The sequence below is a fragment of the Musa acuminata genome, chromosome BXJ2-9 (assembly GCF_036884655.1).
Source record: "Musa acuminata AAA Group cultivar baxijiao chromosome BXJ2-9, Cavendish_Baxijiao_AAA, whole genome shotgun sequence".
Classification (NCBI taxonomy): domain Eukaryota; kingdom Viridiplantae; phylum Streptophyta; class Magnoliopsida; order Zingiberales; family Musaceae; genus Musa; species Musa acuminata.
In genome coordinates, this window is record NC_088346.1 from 609,578 (window position 1) to 631,236 (window position 21,659).

The following is a 21,659-nucleotide window of genomic DNA, read 5'->3' on the forward strand; positions in this document are numbered from 1 at the left end:
CATCAAAGTCGACCGGTTCTAAGAGCGGTTTGGTCCGATTCAGAAGAGCAAAGAGCCGAACCGGGAAACCGAACTGGAGACTCCAACTAGGGTCGGACCACCGAATCGGAGGGCCGTGGCCGCCGATAGGAGGCGGTGGGGGAGTCGCACTGAACTGTTGGAGGCTCATCCGGGACGTGATGCTGGCCATCCGGTCCGTCCTCCGCGACGCCATGGCCGATTTCTCCATCCTTTACCGGATCAGAAGCCTTCGGAGCCTACTCAAGTTCCTCAGATCCAGCGTCGGCTCCGATGATTCCCATTCGCCTATTCCTCCGCTCTCCAACCATTCCCCAACTGCGAGGTATCCTCTCTCTCTCTCACTTAACTAGGGTTTCGATCCTGATTCATACTCCTTGTGATCAGTAATCGGAGATCTTAGATTTGTATTTTCTTATTTGATTTTCTGGATTCATCATGGAAATCAGAATTTTGCCGAGTGGACCGAGTAAGAAGAAAAAGTCTGTTGATAGGAAGACATATTATGGAATACTATCCTTTATCAACAATCAAACACTACCGCAAATTGTTTCTACACTACTTATAGATGAACGACGTACTATTCATGGGGTCATATTGTGTAGCTATGTAAGTGCATCCCAAATGATATCTAGTCGATGAATCACTAGATGATATGACCTATTAATCGGTTGGACAAAAGAAGCAGATCATTCAAATGCAATCTTTAAATCAAATGGAGTTGGTAGTGTTATCTTGGTAAAGATAGACATAAAAAGGATATCTAAAAATGCTTGGTTTCTATCCTGTCTTGCACAAGTGATAATATATTAAAGGGTGATGGATGGTAGCTTTTTGACATCAGGTGTGCTCTGATCTAGAAATTTCTGTGGCAAATGAATTAGCAACCACTTTTGGATCCATCCAATATCTTTGATGATGGCTTTCTTTGGCTTTGGTGCATCTCATGCAACAAGTGTGCTTGATCCTGAAAGATGGACGTAGATCCTTATGGACGAATTGCAACGTGCATATGATCCTGGATGCTGGATCCTCATGGATCTAACCAGAAAAGCACAGATCATAGAGGAACCATTGAGGTGATTGCAGGTGGTAATTAATGCACTATCTACTTGAGGAACCATTGAGCAAGCGGCATGCCTGGTTGTTTTATACCATTAATGTTATATTTACCATCCGATCAGATGGTATTGCTACTCCAATAAGACATCTGCTCGCCTATCTTCAAATTTGATGGTGATTACAATCTACCCCGATGGGTTTCTGCATATTATATAAAACTTTGCTTTGTCTGATGTGCTACGGTGATGCATATTTGTGACTCAATTGCATGATGGTTCGAGGGTCATTGTGTTCTGTGCTGAAAACTAATTCTGGTCAATATAAGTCATTGTCATTCTATGCCCATTTTATGTGTTGTATGTTTTCATGTTTGGGTATCAACTAATATATCTGAAGTCTTTGAGTCCAAGACATCTAGAATGTTGTGCTTCACTTACTTTGTTTTGTGTCACGGTCTTGATTCTTAATCTATGCAGTAGCTGTTGTTGTGGCGTGGTATTTAAAATCAGTTCTCAGAATCTGCATTGATTTCCAACTACACCCTGGGAACCAGGTGAGTTCAGAAGCCAACCCAAACCATCCTCAGCAGCAACTCAGGCCTTCTGGACCAGTCCAATGCTAATCTAGAACCAGTCCTGCAGCATCCGGTTGGCTCCTGGTAGTAGTCGACAAAATTTCCGACTAATAGAAAGGAATCATCAATTCCTTTAGTTACATTGCCAAGCAGAAAGGCCAATCAGTCTTCTCATGATGATGTGCTTTTGGCAATTCGTTCCCTTTCATTGTTTCCTTTTTGATGTTTGATAGTGTTTATGCAGTAGTAACCCTGTAAATAGGAGATTTTGAACCACTAACTTATCTTTTTGGGAAATTATACGTTTAAATCAACATGATATACTGTACTTTATTTCTCTCATCTCCAATCTCTCTTGGGAGGCTCCAACTTTGCCCTCAAAGCAATTAAGCAAATAGCACAATTAGGAAGCAATGTTCCTGACAATTCACCAAACCAAAGATTGTATATTACGGTTCAATCCATGGTAAACTTTGTTGTCAGACCAGACCATATGCACTGCACATTTTTGGTGACATGATGTGGCACATGATCTTGGAACCTTGTTTCTATTTTTCTTATGTTTGATAGACTCTCTTAGTTGGCATTGGAGGAAATGTTTTAAGCCATTATCCTATATGTTAGCTGCTCCATTTATTGGTTTTCCTTGACAATGTAATTGTGATGACCAAGCTACAGTTGACGTTACTGTTCATGGACACCCTTGTGCTCCTTTTTAGCTTTTTGTTATTTTTGGTCATGTCATTGCTATGCAGTTGACTCGAAACTTTGAATTTGTGTGAGAGAAAAAAAGGAATTTCAATGTTAAGGGGATCAATTGTGAAGAAAGTTCAAGCTTACTCCTTGAATAGCTTTTCAAAGCAATAATTGCGAAGCATTTTTTTTTCATTTCAACTAGAATCGCTAATTTTTTCTGTTTGTGGGCTTGCCTTCTTGTGATATTTATCATCCATCTATCAGCTATATAAGTTTGAACCTTTAATGAATATGGATCGAGTATCTTGATATCATGGATGTCACTGGAATTCTTTGAGTTGTATACTTCTTACTCCCTGTATTTCTGAACCGCAAACTTTCTTTTAGTTGAAGTTCATGAACACAACAATTTAATCTACAGCTTTGGAAGAAGGTAACAGTTTCACAATCTTGAATGAAAGTCCCCTCTATGGAAGTGTTTGTATATTAATTTGTATTCCCTGCTATAGTGCTGATATCATTCTTTGTAGAACACAACTTTATCTCACAAGGAAGCTAAAAAGTTTTTCTTAAAGGTGATACATTTATCTGATTCTACGTGTGAAAGATTATGAACTAGAGACTTTGTAGTCTAGTGTGTCTATCATGCTTCAAAGTTATTATAATTGATGTTCTTTTTATGTGCATTCAATTCAGTTTCTTGACAGAAGACTTTCAGTTTGTTGATGGAGACTTTTTTTTCCCAGCATTGTAAGGGATGTCATGCAATCGCGAAAGTCATAGATCTTAATTAAGGATGAGCAAGCGGATGGCGGCGTGTAAGGTTAGCTTGTTCTACCTCAGCTTATGCTTCATTGTCACTGAGCTTCTTGTTTTGTTACATGTAATGTCGAACAAATTTGAAGGTGGTTTATGGGAGTAGAAGGGAAAGAATTCTTTCAGGGTGTCGTCGATGAATTCACTTAGAATGCAACACGGTGAGGGACTTAATTGGTGGGTTGAGTGTCTCTTGCATTGTATCAGTTGGTGAAGGTCAGCGCTGACCGATCAAGTCATGGCTGTAAGGATGAAATCTAACACACTGGTTTAATCTCAAGTATCGAAAATGAGTTAAAACCTTACATTTATAAGGTCCGATAGATACACCAATGAATTTTGTGATTGATAGTCGGCTTCAACTATCTTTTTAGGTCTTCAATTTTCAATATTGTAGTCAATATAGGACTAAAATGAATTTAGTTAAGCATGAACCCTAATGGATGTTGTCTCATGATTCTGATGACATTTTTGTTTTGCATGGTTTTGACCTTTCCAATGGGTTCATGCTTGCTTTGGTTAGTGGGCTTCGACTGTGTTTTTTAGTCTTCACGTTTTCAATATTTTAACCAATATGAGACTAAATCCATATATATATATATATATATATATATATTCACTAGTTAAAAGATAAATATTTCTAATTTTGTAAGAACCGAAAATAAAATGGTTCTAAAGTCCCTATCCAATCCTAACCCTAATCACTTTGTTTCATGATTAGAGTTCTCCAATTGAGGCTTTATACCCTGAAGTGTCTTATGAATGTTTTGCTTTCTCTTGACCAAGTTTTCTGAGCTTATTCCATTTCCATTTGTGCTGCGACGTTGGTGACCTCCAACACAATGGGTTAATATTAGAACGACGACTTGGCCTTGCAATCGCCTCCTGCTATACATATATGGTTGATGCTAGATGAACGAGTCAAATCCGACGTCCGCCTCTCCGACCAAAAACCAAATTCCAACGTGCTTTGACCGAAATCAATCCCCCTTTCTCTCGCTCGCTTCCTCCTCCGACTTCTTCGTCGACCTGCATTAACCCTCGCTCCCATCTCTTCTCGATCGGGCGCTCTTCGTTCTCGGCCTTGAATCTGGAAGAAGCGCCCGGCGGAGGGAGGAACGCAGAGCGACGCGATGGCGAAGCTCTACGCGCAGACGGCGCCGCCGATGGATATGAACAAGAACACCGAGTGGTTCCTGTACCCCGGTGTCTGGACCATCTACGTGCTCATCCTCCTCTTGTCCTGGCTACTCGTGTTCTCCGTCTTCGGCTGCACCCCCGGGATGGCCTGGACCCTCGTCAATCTCTTCCACTTCGCGGTCGGTCGCCTCGCCTCAAAGTTCTCATCTTTCCTACCCTCATTTCACTTGATTCTTGTCGGATGTTTATTCCCCCTCTTTCTTCTCTTTTGTTTTTCGTTTTCCTTTTAACGTTTCAAATATTTACTAGTTGATTTGTTTTTTTTATATAGGTTTCGGATTTTATATCGGCATTCTCTGCGAAGCATTACAACATTTTATGTTCGGTATATAGGATCGAGACTGGCTTGAGTGACGCAATAGAAATAGCAAGTTTTGTTGGTTTCATGTAGAAAACTAGTTATATTGCAATAAGAATTTCAAATGTTGGCACTCCTTTTTCAGCTTGACGAGTAACTTTTACCGAGTTACAAAATTTTTATTTTGATACATGGAGAAATTATTGGTAGCCAATAATATCTTTCAATGAGTCAATAGCCTCCTAGTTGTCGGAACACCATTGTTCTGCTTCATTGACAATTGATTTTTTGTACCCATATGATTGAACATGGTTAACTGCTTTTAAGACCGGTTGAGTTTCAAGCATGTTGCTTGTGGTTATGGCAATCGTGAATTCATAATTGTTTGGATGACAAAGTGTAGGGTTTTTGTATATTGAACATATTTAGTACTTCCAGAAGAATTGGTGCCTGCAGTCTTCGTTATAGCAGATAAAATATTTGAATTACAACTTTGATATTTCTTGCTTATCATTTTGGTCAATAGTGAAGATATCTGATGGTGGTTATCATTTTTTTTTGTAGAATTAGGGCCAACTGTATGTCTAGGTTTCTCGTAATAATTATCTATTTGGTGCTTTGTTTGTCCAAGATATGATTTCTAGATGGATTGTTTTTCAGGTTACATATTACTTCTTCCATTGGAAAAAGGGCACTCCCTTTGCTGAAGATCAGGGTATCTACAATAACTTGACCTGGTGGGAGCAGATGGAAAATGGAAAGCAACTTACACGTAACAGGAAATTTTTGACCGTTGTACCTGTCGTCCTGTGAGTTCAATGCTTCTTTATCTCTATTGCACATAAATTTTAAATATGTTCCTTTTAGTGAAAAAGAACATAAAATATAAAACCTTGTGAATGGCTTATGCTTTGGTTAGGTGATATGGTGTTACAAACATTTGGAGTCGGACAACTAGTCATTCTCCTTGTTGCAGCTCAATGCAGTCAAAACTAGATGTGCTTGTTTCAACCGATCACTAGGAAATTCCTTGAAACAAGAATGCTTATGAGATATCATACATTCCATTAGCATATATTGAAAAAATATAATGAAAAAATCGAATACATATTGTACATTCGTAACCAATTATTTGATTATTTTAATATTCTTCCTAGTAAGTTTTTAAATATTAGCATCGTTACCCATACCAGAATGTTATTGGACAGGTACATACCGATCTGTATGTTAAGATGTGTTTCCTTGCACCATTAAAGAAGTAATAAAATATTGTTTGATATATTGGTGCTAGGTGGTGTGGTTGACGTTCTTTATACCAGTATGATATGGTTAGTGTACCCCCATATATAAACCCATGCTTTCTTGAAATATAGTGAGATGCTTATAAAGAGCATTTAATATTGCAATTGATCTGAGAATCATGCTTTTTATCCAAGTTATATGTTTATGCCACTAACTACTGCATGCTATAATATACTGGTTGACTTGGACCCCATGTTTATTTCTAGTTTCTTGGACCCTATGACTTGGAATTTATTTTGTTTTTAGTGGAGCATGTTTTCGGTAAAAGATTTGTCCTTTGATCTTCTTATGATAATTTGCTCCTTCTATATTCTGTCTGTTCATTCTTCATTTGTCCCATTTTCTGTAAAGATGTATCAGAATTTGCAGTTTAGATACAAACGCAATACATGTGTTTCTCCTTGACTGCAAGAATCAGGAACTTGTTTTAATTTCTATTCAGATCACATTATACTGGTAGTCCAAGGATAAATTTTGTGCATAGATGTTTCTTCTTTCACCCTGGGAATTTTCCTTATTTCATTTGAGAACATGTCTTACTGGTGCTGTCCAATGATAGATTTTCTGCAACTTCTGGTCATACTTCTATGTAAATAAGATGACACATATCTTAAAGGTTTCTAGATTCACATGTTTGCCAAGTGGTCTTTTACTTCTTAAGATTTTGCCATGGGTTTTGGTATCCTTCTGTTTGCATACATCTTAGTTTGTAGTTCTCGTGTAATTGTATGATCAATGATTTAATAGTAAAGAGTATGCAAGGGAACAAACCCTAGAAACCTCTTGAGAGATAAAGCATTCCTACATGGTTAGTCGTCCAATCTATCATATGCTATATTTGATCAAGGCTCATCATATAGATTTGCAATCACCATCCAAGACATTATTAGTATAGGGTCAGAATGGAGTACATTAGAAGTTGAAAGGCTTCACAAACATCAGCAATTTTGTGACCTGTTGTCAATGGGACAGCAGATGTAGGCAACATAGGAACTTGCTGAAATTCCTATGGTAACCCTTCATTGGTGGGAGCATTCCCAAATTCTCCTAGACATGGGAAGAGTGTGGAGCCTGTGATGCTTGAACTTGGCACTTCACCCTGTAGCAATCAAGCATGGGCAATAGATGGTACAGGTTATGAGTTGGACTCCAGCAGAATCATTGAACTTGGTCAGAATCATATGTAAATTGTCCCTGAATTGGTCAAGTCTGGAGGATTTCTGACTGATTTCTTTCTGAAGGAGAGGGGCAATAGTCATTGCCAGCTGTGTGCTACAACCAGCGATCTAAGGAAGGAGGAGAGGGGACAAGGAGTCGATGGGGAAAGATAAACTCTTGGGGCATGCTATTTGCTGTTTTTTTGTGATATTGCGCTGAGTAAATGTGTGTGTGCGAGAGAAAAGTTAATGGGTGAGAAGGGTAGGGGATAGATACAAAAATAATCATGAGAATTAAGGGGATGCGAAGTTCATGCAAGTTTTATCTATTTATTATTTAGGTAAGGAATTGGGCTTTCACCAGGGGAAAAGAACATTTAGCTTTTGTGAGACTCAAGGACCATACCATCACACTCTAATACAAGCCTTGAGGAATCCTGGGAAAGGATTCTCTCCAATGAGACTTTTAGTTGAGTTTTCCAGATACAAATTTACATTTACTGTTGTAATCTAAAGCTATAATAATTAATTGAAAGTTTCTAAATCTTTGTATTTAGTCAAATATCTAAGTTATAACCTTGTGATGATGGACAACAAGACAGTGGTCTTGATGCGACGCAAAATGCTTTCTACATCGGAGGACCGAGGAAAGTTAAAAACTTCTGAATCCTTGAGTCTTGTTCCTCTCCTCATAGTCCCATTGCAAACCCATCTTCTCTCTCTCTCTCTCTCTCTGCACATATGTAGCTGCAGTGGATTCTGCGCAACAATGGCAATGGCAAGAGAGCAACAATGGCAGTGGCGCAAAGATAGAACTGCCCTTTTTCTCTTCCCCCTCTTCTTCATGTCTTATTCTCCTCTAGTTGCAGAGAGCCAGCAGCGACGACCACCACCTACTTCTTTGTCGGCAAAGAATTTGGGAGTCATCTCGAGTTTGGCCACTTATAACTGATTCAGATGCACACCCGTACCGGCACCCATGTTGTGTTGGTTGTAGTAGTTGACTCCTAGGGCATCTTAGTGCGATGCATGTCTATCTCCATATCTGTCTGCTCCTTCTGCAGTGGTTAGCACCGATGTAGTTTTAACGGCTATTCTCATATGTGATTACTGCAAAACCCATGATGCAGATTACTTGTTATTGTCGTGAAGAAGCATACACATGTTTTGACATTTGAAGTTCTCTTGTAGTAATCTGCTCCTGATTCCTAGAATCTACATGAGTTCTTACCACTTGATATGTTCTGGTTTCTGAATGTGAGCAGGTACTTGATAGCCTCGCACACAACCGATTACCAACATCCGATGCTGTTCTTGAACACGATTGCAGTGGCCATTTTGGAGGTTGCCAAATTCCCAAACATGCACAAGGTCCGGATTTTTGGAATCAACGGATGAGTAGTGCTTCTCGTGAAAGATAAGCAAAACTATGACTATGTTTTTGTGCGCCCACGTAAGTTTTTGTTTCTATTATCTGATAATTGAGAGAACTTGGTAGAGTATTAATGCAATTTCATTCTAATGTTGCGCTAATATTTATAGACATTATAACAATCGCGATAGGGACATACGTGATAAATACCATTACTTCATGGTTTGTTAGTAATGGTAAAAATAATATGATTTCTTGTATTACCATCTGTATATATGTTATGTTGTCTGCGACACATTAAAACAAAAAACAAAAAACAAAAACTCAGTCGTATAAGGAGCGAGGAATCCTCATGTGGCAGATAAGGAGTGCACCGTTTTAGTTACCACAATAGTATAGAAAAACTCGAGCCACATCCGCTCTCATATGAGGAGCGATTAGATTTACAAATGTAGTAGGTGGTGGTTTCATAGTATGACCACAGGAGATACTTTATCAACAGCTACTGGAAACCGCGCCTCTTCTCTCCCTCCGAACCCTCTCTTGCGATTGCGATCGCCGCTGCCCACCTCTTCCTCGTCCTCCTCTCCAAACTCTCTCTCGAGAGATCCGCCTCGAAACGGACGGAGAAGGAGCTGAGCTTCATAGCCGGCTTCTGAGGCTTCCTCTCTGCTCTGCTCTGCTCATCACCTTCGTCCTCTCTCCCTTCCTCTTTGACTTTTAGCTGGGCGGTCGTCTTGCTGGAACTGCTAAGGCGACGGCTTCGGTACTCGCCGGGGCCCTTGCGGGATTGTTCTTCTCTCGGGCGGCGAGGGCGTTCTGGCTAGGGACGGATCAGATCCGGTGGAACCTTGCCGTGGTTTCGTGTGGCCCCTTCACCGAGGTTCTCTACGTCGCTGTTCTTGCAGGGGCTGCCGCACCACCTCTCTGGGTGATCCCGGTGGCAGTGGTGCCGGCTGGAGGTGACATCAGGTCGGTCGGGTTCAGGGAGCAAGAGGCCGTGGTCTGCTAGTTTCTGTCGTCCTGCAGCTTATGGTATTCCGCCCTAACGTTCAAATGTACCTTAATGAGGCCGTGGTCTGCTGGTATCAGTGGCTGCATGCTACCCAGGTGCCGGACATGGACTGTGGGAGGGCAAAAATGTTCCTGCACAATCACTATCTCTGCTTGGTGGTGCTCCAGTTCTTTGCACCACCGGTTATGGTTCTGCTGTTGCTTGGGTTGTCTCAGGTTAGAGGCGACTTGTTTAGTGGTATACTTTTCATGGGTAATCTTCTAAATTCCTCTGATCTTGTAAAAGAGATAGCTTTGTTCTTAGCTTGGTGGATTATGTTTGTTTGGTTCACACTGACCTAGTCAATCCTCTGTTTACATCGATGTGGTTTCTTGTTTGTGTCTTGATTTGGAGTTTTGTTTACTTGAGCAATGCCTTTTCAAACATAGGAGTTGGAATGTTTGTTACTTACCAATGTTGAGGTGATTGCTATTTAATTTTGATTGAGGAGCTTGATACTTGTATCTTTTGTTTTTGCTAATGCAATCACAACTTGTATGGTTTGTTTGATTTGTGAATTTTTTGTGCTCTAATATCATGTATTGTCTTCAATTAAACATGTAACATGCAATATATGATAATTTTTTAAGCTATCTTTTATTATATTTATCAATGGAGCCACATAAAAAATGGTCTAGTGTTAAGAAGAGAAAAAAATATTACAACTTTGAAGTTACATAGCTAGTCACCTTTCTTAGTGAGGTAAAAATCATCAAATTAAGCATTCAAATTCCTAATTATTGAAGGGGAAAGCATCAATTTGTACTAAAGTTAGTTAGATAGTTCAAATTCGTAATAATTGATAGGAAAGTATCAATTTGTCATTCTTTTGATAAGTTAGAAACTTTTTTTTTAAATTTGAAATGAGAAAGCATTCCATATGTCAGAAGTTAGTTAGTTGTCAGTCTATGAGCTAATCCAATGAATAGAGGGTAAACACCACAAGGGCATATTGATTTGATTAATTCGGCATATTGATTTGATTAATTCATTTGGAAAATTAGTTCACTGTTCCAATCGTAAATGCTACTTACTTTTGGTAAGGTCCACTTCTAGAAATCAAATTAGACCATCAACAAGAAAATCTTTGTTCTCTAGCAAATGTGATCGAGTTGGAGAACAGGTGTTTGTCTATGTTAAACATTAACATTTATTGGTTTCTCTTTAACATTCATTGGTCTCTCAGTTTTTGTGGCAGCTTGGACTCCTTCAATGGTGTACATGGTTTGGGTTCAATACTTCAACTTTGTGCATGAGAATTTTGAGTTCAAACTTATTTGTATGCTGGTAAGATGAGTATAGCTTCTCTTAGGCTGCAGTCAAATGTAGAGATGTGATGGCCACCAATTTCAGTAGAACAAATAGTGGTTAATTTTGCCACAGTTTGTGGACCTTGCAACATCTGTTCCCACTATTCAGCCCATGTTCTGTTTGATGAATGGGCTTCGTTGTGGTTTACAAATAGGAAATCATAATCTCAAATCGAAAAAAGATGCAGAAGTTTGATTGCAGGATTGTTGTACTTGTCATGTAGGTATTGCTATCTGCTCTTAATATTGTAGATAATAGGAAGTTAGGAGTATGCGGCCATAGCAAAGAAGTATCATACATTTCTTTCTTTATTATTTGAGCCTATATATTTCTAATATGAAGCCATTACAAAGAAGCATCACACTTTTTCATCTATCATTTGGGCCTGTTTATTTCTACTTCAATTTCAATATACTTCGAGATTGTGTTCCAACAAGAGACTTGTTCAACTGTATATGCATATGCGGGTCATAGTACTGCATACACAAGATTTACACGTACATAACTAATTGTCATATAGGTGGTTCCCATTTCCTTCTTATTGCTATTGTTCCAACCATTATATTATTTTGATATCAGAAAGCATGGTTTATGATAAAATGCCTTTATTTGTTTCTTCTCTTTAAACTTATCACTTGAATGCTTAATAGATGAATAATATATATATATATATATGTATATATATATATGTATGTATATATATTTATATATGTATGTATATATGTGTATATATATATGTTTACATATCTATACATATACATACATACATATATACATATACAAATATACATATATATATATATACACACATACATACATACATACATACATACATATATATATATATATATATATATATGTGTGTGTGTGTGTGTGTGTGTGTGTGTGTGTGTGTGTGTATACATATATGTATGTATACATATATATATCCTTGAGCTCATGACTTGTGCATACTTATATTGAGCTATTTATCATTTAAATTTATGTTTTTGTACTTTGTTACATGTTATCCTGTGTTTCTTAATATGAATAACAATGATATGTAAATAGAAAGTACTAGGCTTAAAGGGCTTTAGTATTGTTTGAAATAAAAATGAAATACTTAAATTTGCTAGATCTGGAGTGCAGGCTTGTGATGCTTCAGAGTCAGAAACTAATAACAAGGGAACTTGACAATAGATGGTTTTTCCAATATTCAATTGTCATTTAGGCTAGTTTGAGAGAAACCATATGCGACTAAGGACTATAAAGGAATTGAGATTCTGTGAAGCTCAGAATGAAGATGGGAATGTAGAAGACGAAGCTGTAAATCTCGGAAATAGTTGGCTGTAAGTCCAAGAAACAGTTGATAGTGCTTCTCAAATGTTCATTAAAAATTTAAAATAGTCTTAATAATTTAGCTTCTTTGATCAATGAGAAATTTTAGTGGTCTGAGGATTTTCCAACTTAGTTATATCCAGAACAGTGGAGAATATATTGTTTAGTACTTTTTTGCAAGAAAAATCCAAAAACAACCCCACAAGTGTATCTATTTTAGTTTATGATAAACTCATAAGTTTTAGCAATGTTGTAGAAGACAGTCACCGTATACAAGCAGTTAATGTATTGTTTATGGCATATGTTTATGATATATTTCATTCAAATGGAGCTGCAACAAAGAAGGTTAAGATTTTTATTTTTTTAAAGCAGCAATAAATAAGCATATATTATTGTGAGCATTCACTGTGTTTACTCTGTAGATCGTCCTGTACTAATTAACCCATACTTTTCTAATGTTGACTTCATGTCATCTGCCAATGGCTGCTTTTCTTTCTTATAAATTGGTTTGAGTTTTTTAGAGTGGGAGTTTTTAAACAAGTAGAACACTCTTGAAGCAGCCTTACTGTAACTCACAACAAAATAAGAATTGATTATATATGATAAGTAAAGACATGGTGCTTGACTTATCAAACTATTTAAATAGAAAAACTGAATGACAACTATAGAACTATTTTTTTTCACTTCTAAGAGCTGGACCAACAGCTTGTTGCTGTAAGTATTACTTACCAGTGTAAGTTAGCTTGTTGCTCCAGCATACCTCTATGATGTGATGTCAAAAATTTTGCATACCTCTCAGCTTCAAGTATTCAACCAATTTTTGCATTGGTATTCAGCTCTCAATGTAAATTCTTCTGTGTATGATGTCAAAATGATGCTTTCCTAACCTTGATTGGTAACATATATGTATCTTCTTTCAACTTTGGTATTATTTTTTTTGTCATTAATGGCTTAAATTGCTAATCGTTGTACCCCTGCTTATCTAGTTAGATTAATTTTCACATAGAAGTTTCTTTTGCTGAGTGGTGTTTCATCTTTCTTCCATTTTTCTTTTGCTGGTGTTTCAACTTTCTTCAACTCTTGTGGATAAATTTTTGGTTTCATTCTCTCGAAGTTTCTTTTATGTTTGACTAAACGTTTGTGTTCCATGGTTCTAGTGTTGGCTAATCCTTTTTTATTGGTATCATCTAGCATGAGCTTTAATTTTCAGTAAGTTAATATGCAAACTAAGTTTTTCAATTAATATCCTAAAAGATATTGTTCAAATAATTTGGCTTCACATGAAATCCTATTGTGTTAAGTAGAGTTTTTACATATATATTTCTGATTAGATGGATGCACCAAAACTTTAATTAGTCTTGTTACCAAGGTTCGTAATTTTGTATCGTATTATTGTTTCGAGTTTTGCTCGGTACGATATGGTGTAAGCGTATTGAGTGGTACGTTAGGATGTACCGCTCTGTACGTGTTTATATATATATATATATATATATATATATATATATATATAATAAAAAGGAAGTGTACGTTGTCTCGGCAACGTCGCCTCCTTTTCTTCTCCTCGTCGCATCAGATGAGGAGAAGATCGGTCTTCTCCTCATCTTTGACGTTCGACGAAGGCCGTAGGCGTCTTCGACCTTTGACAAAGAAGAAGCCGAGCCGTCGTCTCTTCGTTACCTTTTGGATCAAGATCATCGAGGGAGGGTGGCGCATGATCGAAAAGCGTTGAGGTTCTCCCGATTCTCCCTCGATGCTTCTTTTTCCCTCGTTGCAACCAGGTTGATATGGCCCGGTAGCGGGTGGTCCACATATCGGTCTGCTGGCGAATCGAAACGTACTGTCTTATATATACCACCCGGTATATGTGGTATCATTCGAAATTAAAATCCTTGCTTGTTACTATCATATTTTATTGATCAATATAAGGCCAGCAACAATGTTCCTGTTTTTTTTATTTTCATTTTTGTTTCTTGCAAACACCATCATAAGTTTTGTTTGATGTATTTATATATATGGTGTATTGTAGTTTTTCCTGCTATTTCAAGAAGAAAGGTTTAAGATTCTTTTCCTTGTTTCTCCCAGGACATTCCTCCAAGAAACCAAAATTTCCAATCAATCCACCTACTCTTCTTTTGCTTTAATATTAGCTTTTGAAGGTAATTAGTCAATAAGGTGGATGATCATCTACAAGCTGCAGATTTGCTACTGCTATGTGCATTTTGGTCATTTACCTCCCAATTTATGCACCTAGAGCTCAGTTTCCCAGTCATTGACTGATACTTATTTCATTCTTTAAATGTGTACCTACCCCTACTGTCATTCTTTAGTTGGCAATGCCTCTCTTTTCTAGAGTTGGTTAAACCGAAGCTTGGTCTTCTCCTTGTGATGTTGCTGCCTCCATGGTTGGGAAGACCATTATGATAAAATATATCCTTGATCATAGTATTATAAGTTGGCATTGTGGAACTTGTATCATCTTGTATGTTCCAAGTCTCCTCAAGTTGCTCACTTTCATCAAATTGTGGAACTTGTATCAAATTGCTCACTTTCTTCAAAGATGTAGAGTTCCTCTAAACTCCACCTGCAGTCTCATCTTAGTCCTTTGGAATACAGTGTTATCTTTGTGCTTGCTTCACTTTGAATTCTATATTTCACCATGTTAGTTTTCATGACTTGTTTTATACTGTTTTTTATTCATGACTTTTGCATGCGGTTCTTGCTCAAGTGGAGGGTTCATGCATTAAAACTTGCTCCGAACTTTTGACTAGAGGCCAGCTTAGACTTATGGCATGTGATGGTTGACACTTCCCTAGACTTATTCATGTTAAAACCTTCCCTGCTCACAAATTAATATCTTATGACAGTAGGTAGCATTTTGCATCAAGGTTCAAATTTCTACTTGCTCCAAAATTTGATTTTGCAGCAAATACGATATATATATATATATATATATATATATATATATATATATATATATATCAGAACATTATGAATGTCGTCGGTCCTTGTATTATTATTTTTCCCTTACCGAGAAGATAAAGAGTGCACGTTGCTAACGTGTCGATGTCGGGCTAATCCAAGCCACAAAAGATCCGGCGATTCCGTCGCTCAACCCATCACAGTCCGCCACGTGTACTATTCGATTGGTCAGACACGTCGGCTCCCGAATCTTCGAGAACGAGAACCGGATCGAAGTTTCTCCTCCTAGTCGCCTCGCCCGAATCATTGCTCGCCGTTGGATCATGTCTCGGGTACACCGACTCCTTTCAACCCGTTGCGTTTCTTTACCTATCTAACTGCTTTCCGCTCCCTCGGCGATGTCCTTTTCTATATTAATATATATATATTACTGTTTCTCAATCGAAACTTCTGGAAAGTTTCAATATCTTCCCGCAGCTTTTCGCGAGATGGCTCCTGCGGCGGAGCCGGCCGAGGAACGGGCGGCGGATGGGCAGCAGCGGGCGCTGCCGACGCCGTTCCTGACGAAGACGTACCAGCTGGTGGACGACCCCGAGATGGATGACGTGATCTCGTGGAACGAGGACGGGTCGACGTTCGTCGTCTGGCGGCCGGCGGAGTTCGCACGCGACCTCCTCCCAAAACACTTCAAGCACAACAATTTCTCCAGCTTCGTTCGCCAACTCAACACCTACGTATGCCTAATCTTCGACCGTGTCCTTTTATTCTTATTATTGATGTGTTTTTGAGTATTTTGGGGACTTTCGATAGGGATTTCGGAAGATCGTGCCGGATCGATGGGAGTTCGCCAACGATTACTTCAGGAGAGGCGAAAAGCGCCTCCTCCGCGAGATCCACCGCAGGAAGGCCGTTACGGTGGCGCCACAGCCGGCCCCTGCCGCCGCGGCGAGCAGGATGACGGCGCTGGTAAGCCGAGCCAGATCGCCGACGAACTCGGGGGAGGAGCAGGTGCTGTCGTCCGACTCCTCTTCCGGGCCGCTTCCCACGGTGGCCGTGGGTCCCTGCGGCGTCGCGGAGCTGGGGGAGGAGAACGAGCGGTTGAGGAAGGAGAACGAGCGGCTCGCCCGGGAGGTGGCGCAGATGAAGAGCCTGTGCGGCCAGATCGCGTCGCTGATATCGAGGCACGTGTCGGGCCGGCATGAAGGTGGCGGAGGTGCTGAGGCGGCTCCGTTCCTGGAGCTGATGCTGGCGAGACCTGGGGCGGAGGAGGCGTTCTACAACGAGGTCGAAGAGGAGGAGGACGTGAAGCCGGAGGATGCCACGTCCGAGGAGGTGCCTCCCTCCCCGCCGGGAGCGAGCCCGAGGCTCTTCGGAGTGTCGATCGGCGTGAAGCGGCCTTGGTCGGAGGACGGCGATGGCCCGCCGCCGATGTTGAAGCCGGGGCCAACGGAATCGGCGGGGCTGGACCCTAACGAGGTTTATCCAGAGCGCCGCCCCCAGCATCCGCGGGTGATCGACTGCCCCGAGCCGACGCGGAGGGCGTGTAACGTACCAGACTGCGCCGATCGCGGCGGCGAAGAGCGCGACGACGAGGCGCGCACGTGACGCGAGCGGGCCATCACGTGTTCCGATGTTACACGGAAGCTTAAAATAAGGAAAAAATGAATTAATTTAGAATATATTGTAAGTATTTAATTTATAATATAATATTGTTTACTTTAGGGCTCTCTGTTGTTGTTGGAAACGTCTCCTCCCTTGTTTAGTTTTATACGTTTCTTTTGGATTGATTATTAATCTGCCGCCGTTTGGGTTATTGCTGTTGTTATTGTTTCTAAGGTGGGCGCGGTTTGATCCGTGTGGGCGAGGAGGCTTCAACGCCGGTACGCGTTATGCTCGGCTTTGCCAACCTGTAAGAAGTCTTGTGTACCGAGTCAGAGCCTCGAGCCTCTTTCGATTCCCAAGCAGCGGGCGATCGAGTCGGTGTAAGAATCTCTCTTTGCATCGCGTTCATTTATGTGACATCTATGCTTCAGAATTTTCTACGGCTATTTTAGAGTGGGTCAAAATCTTTGGCAAAACGTCGCTTAGAACTGTAGGAATTAGGTATAATCCCAACAAAAGATAAAACTAGAAAATTTATTTATAATTGATATAGAAAATATCGATGATGAGTGGATCAATTCAACTTGTCATATTTGTATGTCATGTCATATTTCAATTCCCCCATATTACTTACACTCATCTAAAGGTAGAGACAAAAAGATGTGCGCTATCCTTGTCATCAACTTTTTCTTGCTGGCATCATACACGCTCATAAGATTCATTCTTTCGAATCAAATGCTTTTTCGTGTAGTTGTCGTACAAAAATAGACCATGTTTTTTGTTTGAGTGCCCGTCCAACAGACGGTTGGTGGAAGTTTCATAGCTCGTATGATGATTCTTTTCTATGACCACATCATCTTTTTTTTTTGTTCATCAACTTGGCATGCAAACTACCAATCTCTCGCTAGGCAACTGTCCTCTGGTTTCTATTATTAGCAAGGAGTTAAGTGTGGTTGGATCGAATCATAAGTCCGTCTGTTGACCTGTGCCTCAGTTATTCTATATCGGACGTAAAATTTATGACAAGGCACAGAATTTTGTGAAAGTACGTGATATAGACTCGGTCAAAAAATTTGGCTCGCCTATCCAATCTCCACAAGAAATCAAACCTGATTACACAGAATCCACGCAGGAAATCGCCGCAAGGCTTCGTTCCTACTTCGTCCTACCTTCCCACGCGCTGCGTATATAGCGGCACCAACGCCACGAACCCCATACGAGCAGCAATGGAGAGGACCGCGACCACCGTAGAGATCACCATCATCTCGGCCGAGGAGCTTCGCCGCGGCCGCCGTCCGCTAGACAAGGGCGCCTTCGTGGCCGTCCGTTCCGGCTCCGACACGCACGGCCAAGTCGCCACCGGCGTCGACCGGGACGGCGGAGGCTACCCCTGTTGGAACGAGAAGCTCACGATGACGTTGCCGCCGTCGGCACGGTCACTGTCGGTGGGGGTCTACTGCAGGAGCAAGATGGGCGCTGGGTCCGCGTGCGCGGTGGCCGCGGCGGAGGTTCCGGTGTCGGACTTCCTGTGGCTGGAGGACTACCTGCACTTGCTCAGTTACAAGCTGAGGGACAGCAACGGTGTGGGCAATGGGATCATCAACTTCTCCGTTAGGGTTATCGGCGGCTAGGGGAAACGTGGTGCGTGCCATTGTGGGTAGACGGTGGTGTGGCTGTTGGATATCCCGTAGGTTATTACGAGTTAGATTATGATTATTTTTCTTTGGTTTACATGCATGCACATAATCAAATAAATTCTAAAAACAAATAAATTTTTATGGTTGTTGATCTTTGTTTTGCGAATGAAGTAATTAATTATTTACTTCGGGTATCATTTTATTAGATTTGATGTTAATTTTAGGACTAATTATAGATTATTCTACTTATCTTTAACCTTTCGATCTTCATAATTATTTTGAAAAGTTTGGGTTGAGCATTACTGCCCGCGCATAAATAACATGTTTTGACTTGCGTATGTTTTCCACTGTCGATCAGCACTCCAACATCCTATACAAAAAAGTAAGGTAAATAAAACAAATCAACATATTTAGACGAGTATGAAGAACTATACAGTTTGGAATGCAACCTATATGGCAAAATCTTAGTTTAGGTGTCCTTTAATGATGATGTAGAATACCAGCGAATGTGAGAATTTTCAAGTTCCAGCAGCTTTTTGGGAAACCTTCATGGTATACACAGTACCTTTTTTGTGCACTGGCTAGAAATTCTCGAGTCCGATGCTTGAATGGGATTAATCATTAATACTACCGTTAGTTAGTATAGGAGGCTTTCCTGCCTGGTTCGTCATTGTTTCTAGAGTTCTTTGTATGAACGGTTAGTTCATAGAGACACTTGTCAAAATTCTTTTGTTGTTATGAGATTTTAAATCATACCAATAGACTCCAAGGGTTGAAGCATTGTTTTCTGGAGTCATTTGTTCATGTTTTGTAATTCATTCTTGACTTTTTTAAAGTTGTTTCATGTTTCCGGCAATTAAAGTTTTAACAGGAAATCATGATTTGCTTTAGAGCGATTTTGATATGTTCTCGATTTCTATAGAATTAGTATTTTTTTTAAAAAAAGGTCACATCCCCTACTAACTCGAGTTAATAAGATAATCTCCTTCTCGAATACTATTTCGTGAGGACGATCACCATCGAGATTGTTGATGTTAAGTCAAGTAACTGTTAAGCCGTGACCACGGGGTCGTCGCGGCTTGGTCCGGGCCCGGAAGGTGGTGGTCAATCGGGTAGGTAGGCTCTTCGAGGTCTCCCGACGGCCGAGTTCGGTGGTTCGGGTCGGGAGGTCGGTTTGGCCGCAGCTTTGGGAAGAGGCGACACCGTCTCTTACCTGCACACAGGTCGGGCCGGAAGCTCGGCCCGACCCCTCCGACGATCAAGTTAGAGGAGGATGTGGAGGGGGTTGTGGATGAGGCAGAAAAAGAGCCTTTGAGTGTTGTGTCTGAGTGAGTTCCCCTCTTTTGCTTAGGGCTCCGGGGTATTTATAGATGAGTTTGATGTTACCTGATGTGGCTGCTTGCAGGGGCAGGACAGTGCCCCGCGTGGCATCTGACATGGCCACTGGGGCTGCGTGGAGGGCCGAGCTGCCGCAGGGTATGGGCGAGCCTCGGTTGACGTGCTCCCATCAGTTCGGCATTGAAGCTTCCTTCCTTGGGCAGCGCGTCCATCGTGCGGAGTCGGAGGTCGTTGTCCAACAGCAGGAGTCGTCAGGGCGGGTCTAGTCAGCGTTATTGCTCTTCCAAGGGGCTGTCGTCACGGCGCATCGCCCGACCAGTATTTTCCCTATCATATTCCCCCCCCGAAAAGGAGCCATGCGTCGATCGGGACGGGAGAAGGGAGCTTGAGGCATGGCTGCGTCTCTTGGTGTCGAGGCAGTCTCAGGCGGCGGGCGGTCCCGCTTGTTTTACCTCGATGGGGTTTTTGGGTGTGCCGACTGTACTGGTGGGTTTCGGTCACTACGCGACCGAGGGGGAAGGCCCGGCCGGGCTAGCTGTGTAGGAGCGCCTCGGGCATTACGCGACCGAGGGGGAAGGCCCTGCCGGGCTTGCTGTGCTGGAGCGCCTCGGGCATTACGCGACCGAGGGGGATGGCCCTGCCGGGCTAGCCGCTCAGGAGTGCCTCGGGCATTACGCGACCGAGGGGGAAGGCCCTGCCGGGCTTGCTGCTCAGGAGCGCCTCGGGCATTACGCGACCGAGGTGGAAGGCCCTGCCGGGCTAGCTGCTCAGGAGCGCCTCGGGCATTACGCGACCGAGGTGGAAGGCCCTGCCGGGCTTGCTGTGCTGGAGCGCCTCGGGCATTACGCGACCGAGGGGGATGGCCCTGCCGGGCTTGCTGCTCAGGAGCGCCTCGGGCATTACGCGACCGAGGGGGAAGGCCCTGCCGGGCTAGCTGCTCAGGAGCGCCTCGGGCATTACGCGACCGAGGTGGAAGGCCCTGCCGGGCTAGCTGCTCAGGAGCGCCTCGGGCATTACGCGACCGAGGGGGAAGGCCCTGCCGGGCTAGCTGCTCAGGAGCGCCTCGGGCATTACGCGACCGATGTGGAAGGCCCTGCCGGGCTAGCTGCTCAGGAGCGCCTCGGGCATTACGCGACCGAGGTGGAAGGCCCTGCCGGGCTTGCTGTGCTGGAGCGCCTCGGGCATTACGCGACCGAGGGGGAAGGCCCTGCCGGGCTAGCTGCGCAGGAGTTTTTTCTGGGGAAGGTCAAGGGGCCTTCTCCTTTCGGCGCCCGCCGGGTTCCGAGCTCGACATGATTATGGCTAAGCGTGATTAATGTATTTAAGCCTGTCTCGATTACCGTCCCCGAGGCATGATGATCTCCTTGGTGCCCGTGCCGCGCCGTAGCCCCTCGCCGTGTCCGGCTGTATTTATGGTGAGGTGACGTCTTCTTCTTCTGCTACGGGCTTCAGAAGAGGAAGGGTCACCGCCTTCTGGCGGGATGCGGTCTCCTTATAAGTGGCGTGAGGCTGGCTGCTGAAGGAAGATCTTTTTCTCCGAGTGTGCCGTGTTGCCTCGTATTTGATCGCCTTGTCCGTGCCCACCGTTCCTCCTTCCTTTTCCGTAGGTCGGTAAGAATGGCGTCCTCCTCTTCCTCTTCCTCTTCTTCTTCGTCGAAGGCCGGGGGGACGGCGGCTCCGTCGAGCCCAACGTCGTCGTCGGACAGGAAGGCGTCCAAGGCCCTTGAGGCTTTGATGTGGCCCCACGACCACGACTCCATCGTGGGTGAGTCAACGCTGCTTCTTCTCCGGGATCGCTATGGTATCCCGGGGGAGTTTGTCCTTCAAGCCCCCGAGCCGGGCCAACGCGCGTATGACCCAATTCCTGGGGGCTTTGCCCTCACCCTTGACGCTTTTGAGGCCGGGCTCCTCCTCCCTCTGCACCTTGTCATAGCCTCCTGCCTCTCCTGGTGGCGTATCTCCCCGTCTCAAGTGGCGCCGAACTCG

General features: G+C 42.5%; 3 protein-coding genes, 1 long non-coding RNA gene and 1 pseudogene across 6 annotated transcripts; all 5 read left to right on the forward strand.

Annotated features, from left to right (window-relative positions):
* The first annotated feature begins 38 nt into the window (after nucleotides 1-38).
* LOC135622267 (uncharacterized) lies at nucleotides 39-3,471 on the forward strand. Of its 2 annotated transcripts, none has more exons than XR_010491020.1 (3): nucleotides 39-343; nucleotides 3,097-3,173; nucleotides 3,256-3,471. It is a non-coding gene; the product is annotated as an uncharacterized LOC135622267 (long non-coding RNA). The 2 variants fall into 2 exon arrangements; XR_010491021.1 differs by having other exon boundaries at nucleotides 3,273-3,471.
* A 524-nt stretch (nucleotides 3,472-3,995) lies between these two features.
* On the forward strand, nucleotides 3,996-8,758 carry LOC135622266 (uncharacterized). Its single transcript, XM_065123965.1, has 3 exons — nucleotides 3,996-4,485; nucleotides 5,325-5,473; nucleotides 8,389-8,758. The coding sequence occupies exons 1-3, from the start codon at nucleotides 4,300-4,302 to the stop codon at nucleotides 8,519-8,521; spliced, it is 468 nt and encodes a 155-aa protein (XP_064980037.1). The 5' UTR covers nucleotides 3,996-4,299; the 3' UTR covers nucleotides 8,522-8,758.
* An 89-nt stretch (nucleotides 8,759-8,847) lies between these two features.
* Nucleotides 8,848-9,964, forward strand: LOC135623959 (uncharacterized; annotated as a pseudogene).
* Nucleotides 9,965-15,505: 5,541 nt separating this feature from the next.
* On the forward strand, nucleotides 15,506-18,529 carry LOC135622268 (heat stress transcription factor B-2a-like). Of its 2 annotated transcripts, XR_010491022.1 has the most exons (3): nucleotides 15,506-15,830; nucleotides 15,907-16,779; nucleotides 16,933-18,529. XR_010491022.1 is itself a non-coding variant. In XM_065123967.1 (2 exons), the coding sequence occupies exons 1-2, from the start codon at nucleotides 15,585-15,587 to the stop codon at nucleotides 16,699-16,701; spliced, it is 1,041 nt and encodes a 346-aa protein (XP_064980039.1). In that variant the 5' UTR covers nucleotides 15,506-15,584; the 3' UTR covers nucleotides 16,702-16,817. The 2 variants fall into 2 exon arrangements, 1 of the variants encoding a protein (XP_064980039.1); XM_065123967.1 differs by lacking the exon at nucleotides 16,933-18,529 and having other exon boundaries at nucleotides 15,907-16,817.
* LOC135622269 (BON1-associated protein 2-like) lies at nucleotides 17,925-18,529 on the forward strand. Its single transcript, XM_065123968.1, has one exon. It carries the CDS (start codon nucleotides 17,925-17,927, stop codon nucleotides 18,327-18,329), a length of 405 nt encoding a protein of 134 aa, XP_064980040.1. The 3' UTR covers nucleotides 18,330-18,529.
* Nucleotides 18,530-21,659: the final 3,130 nt, after the last annotated feature.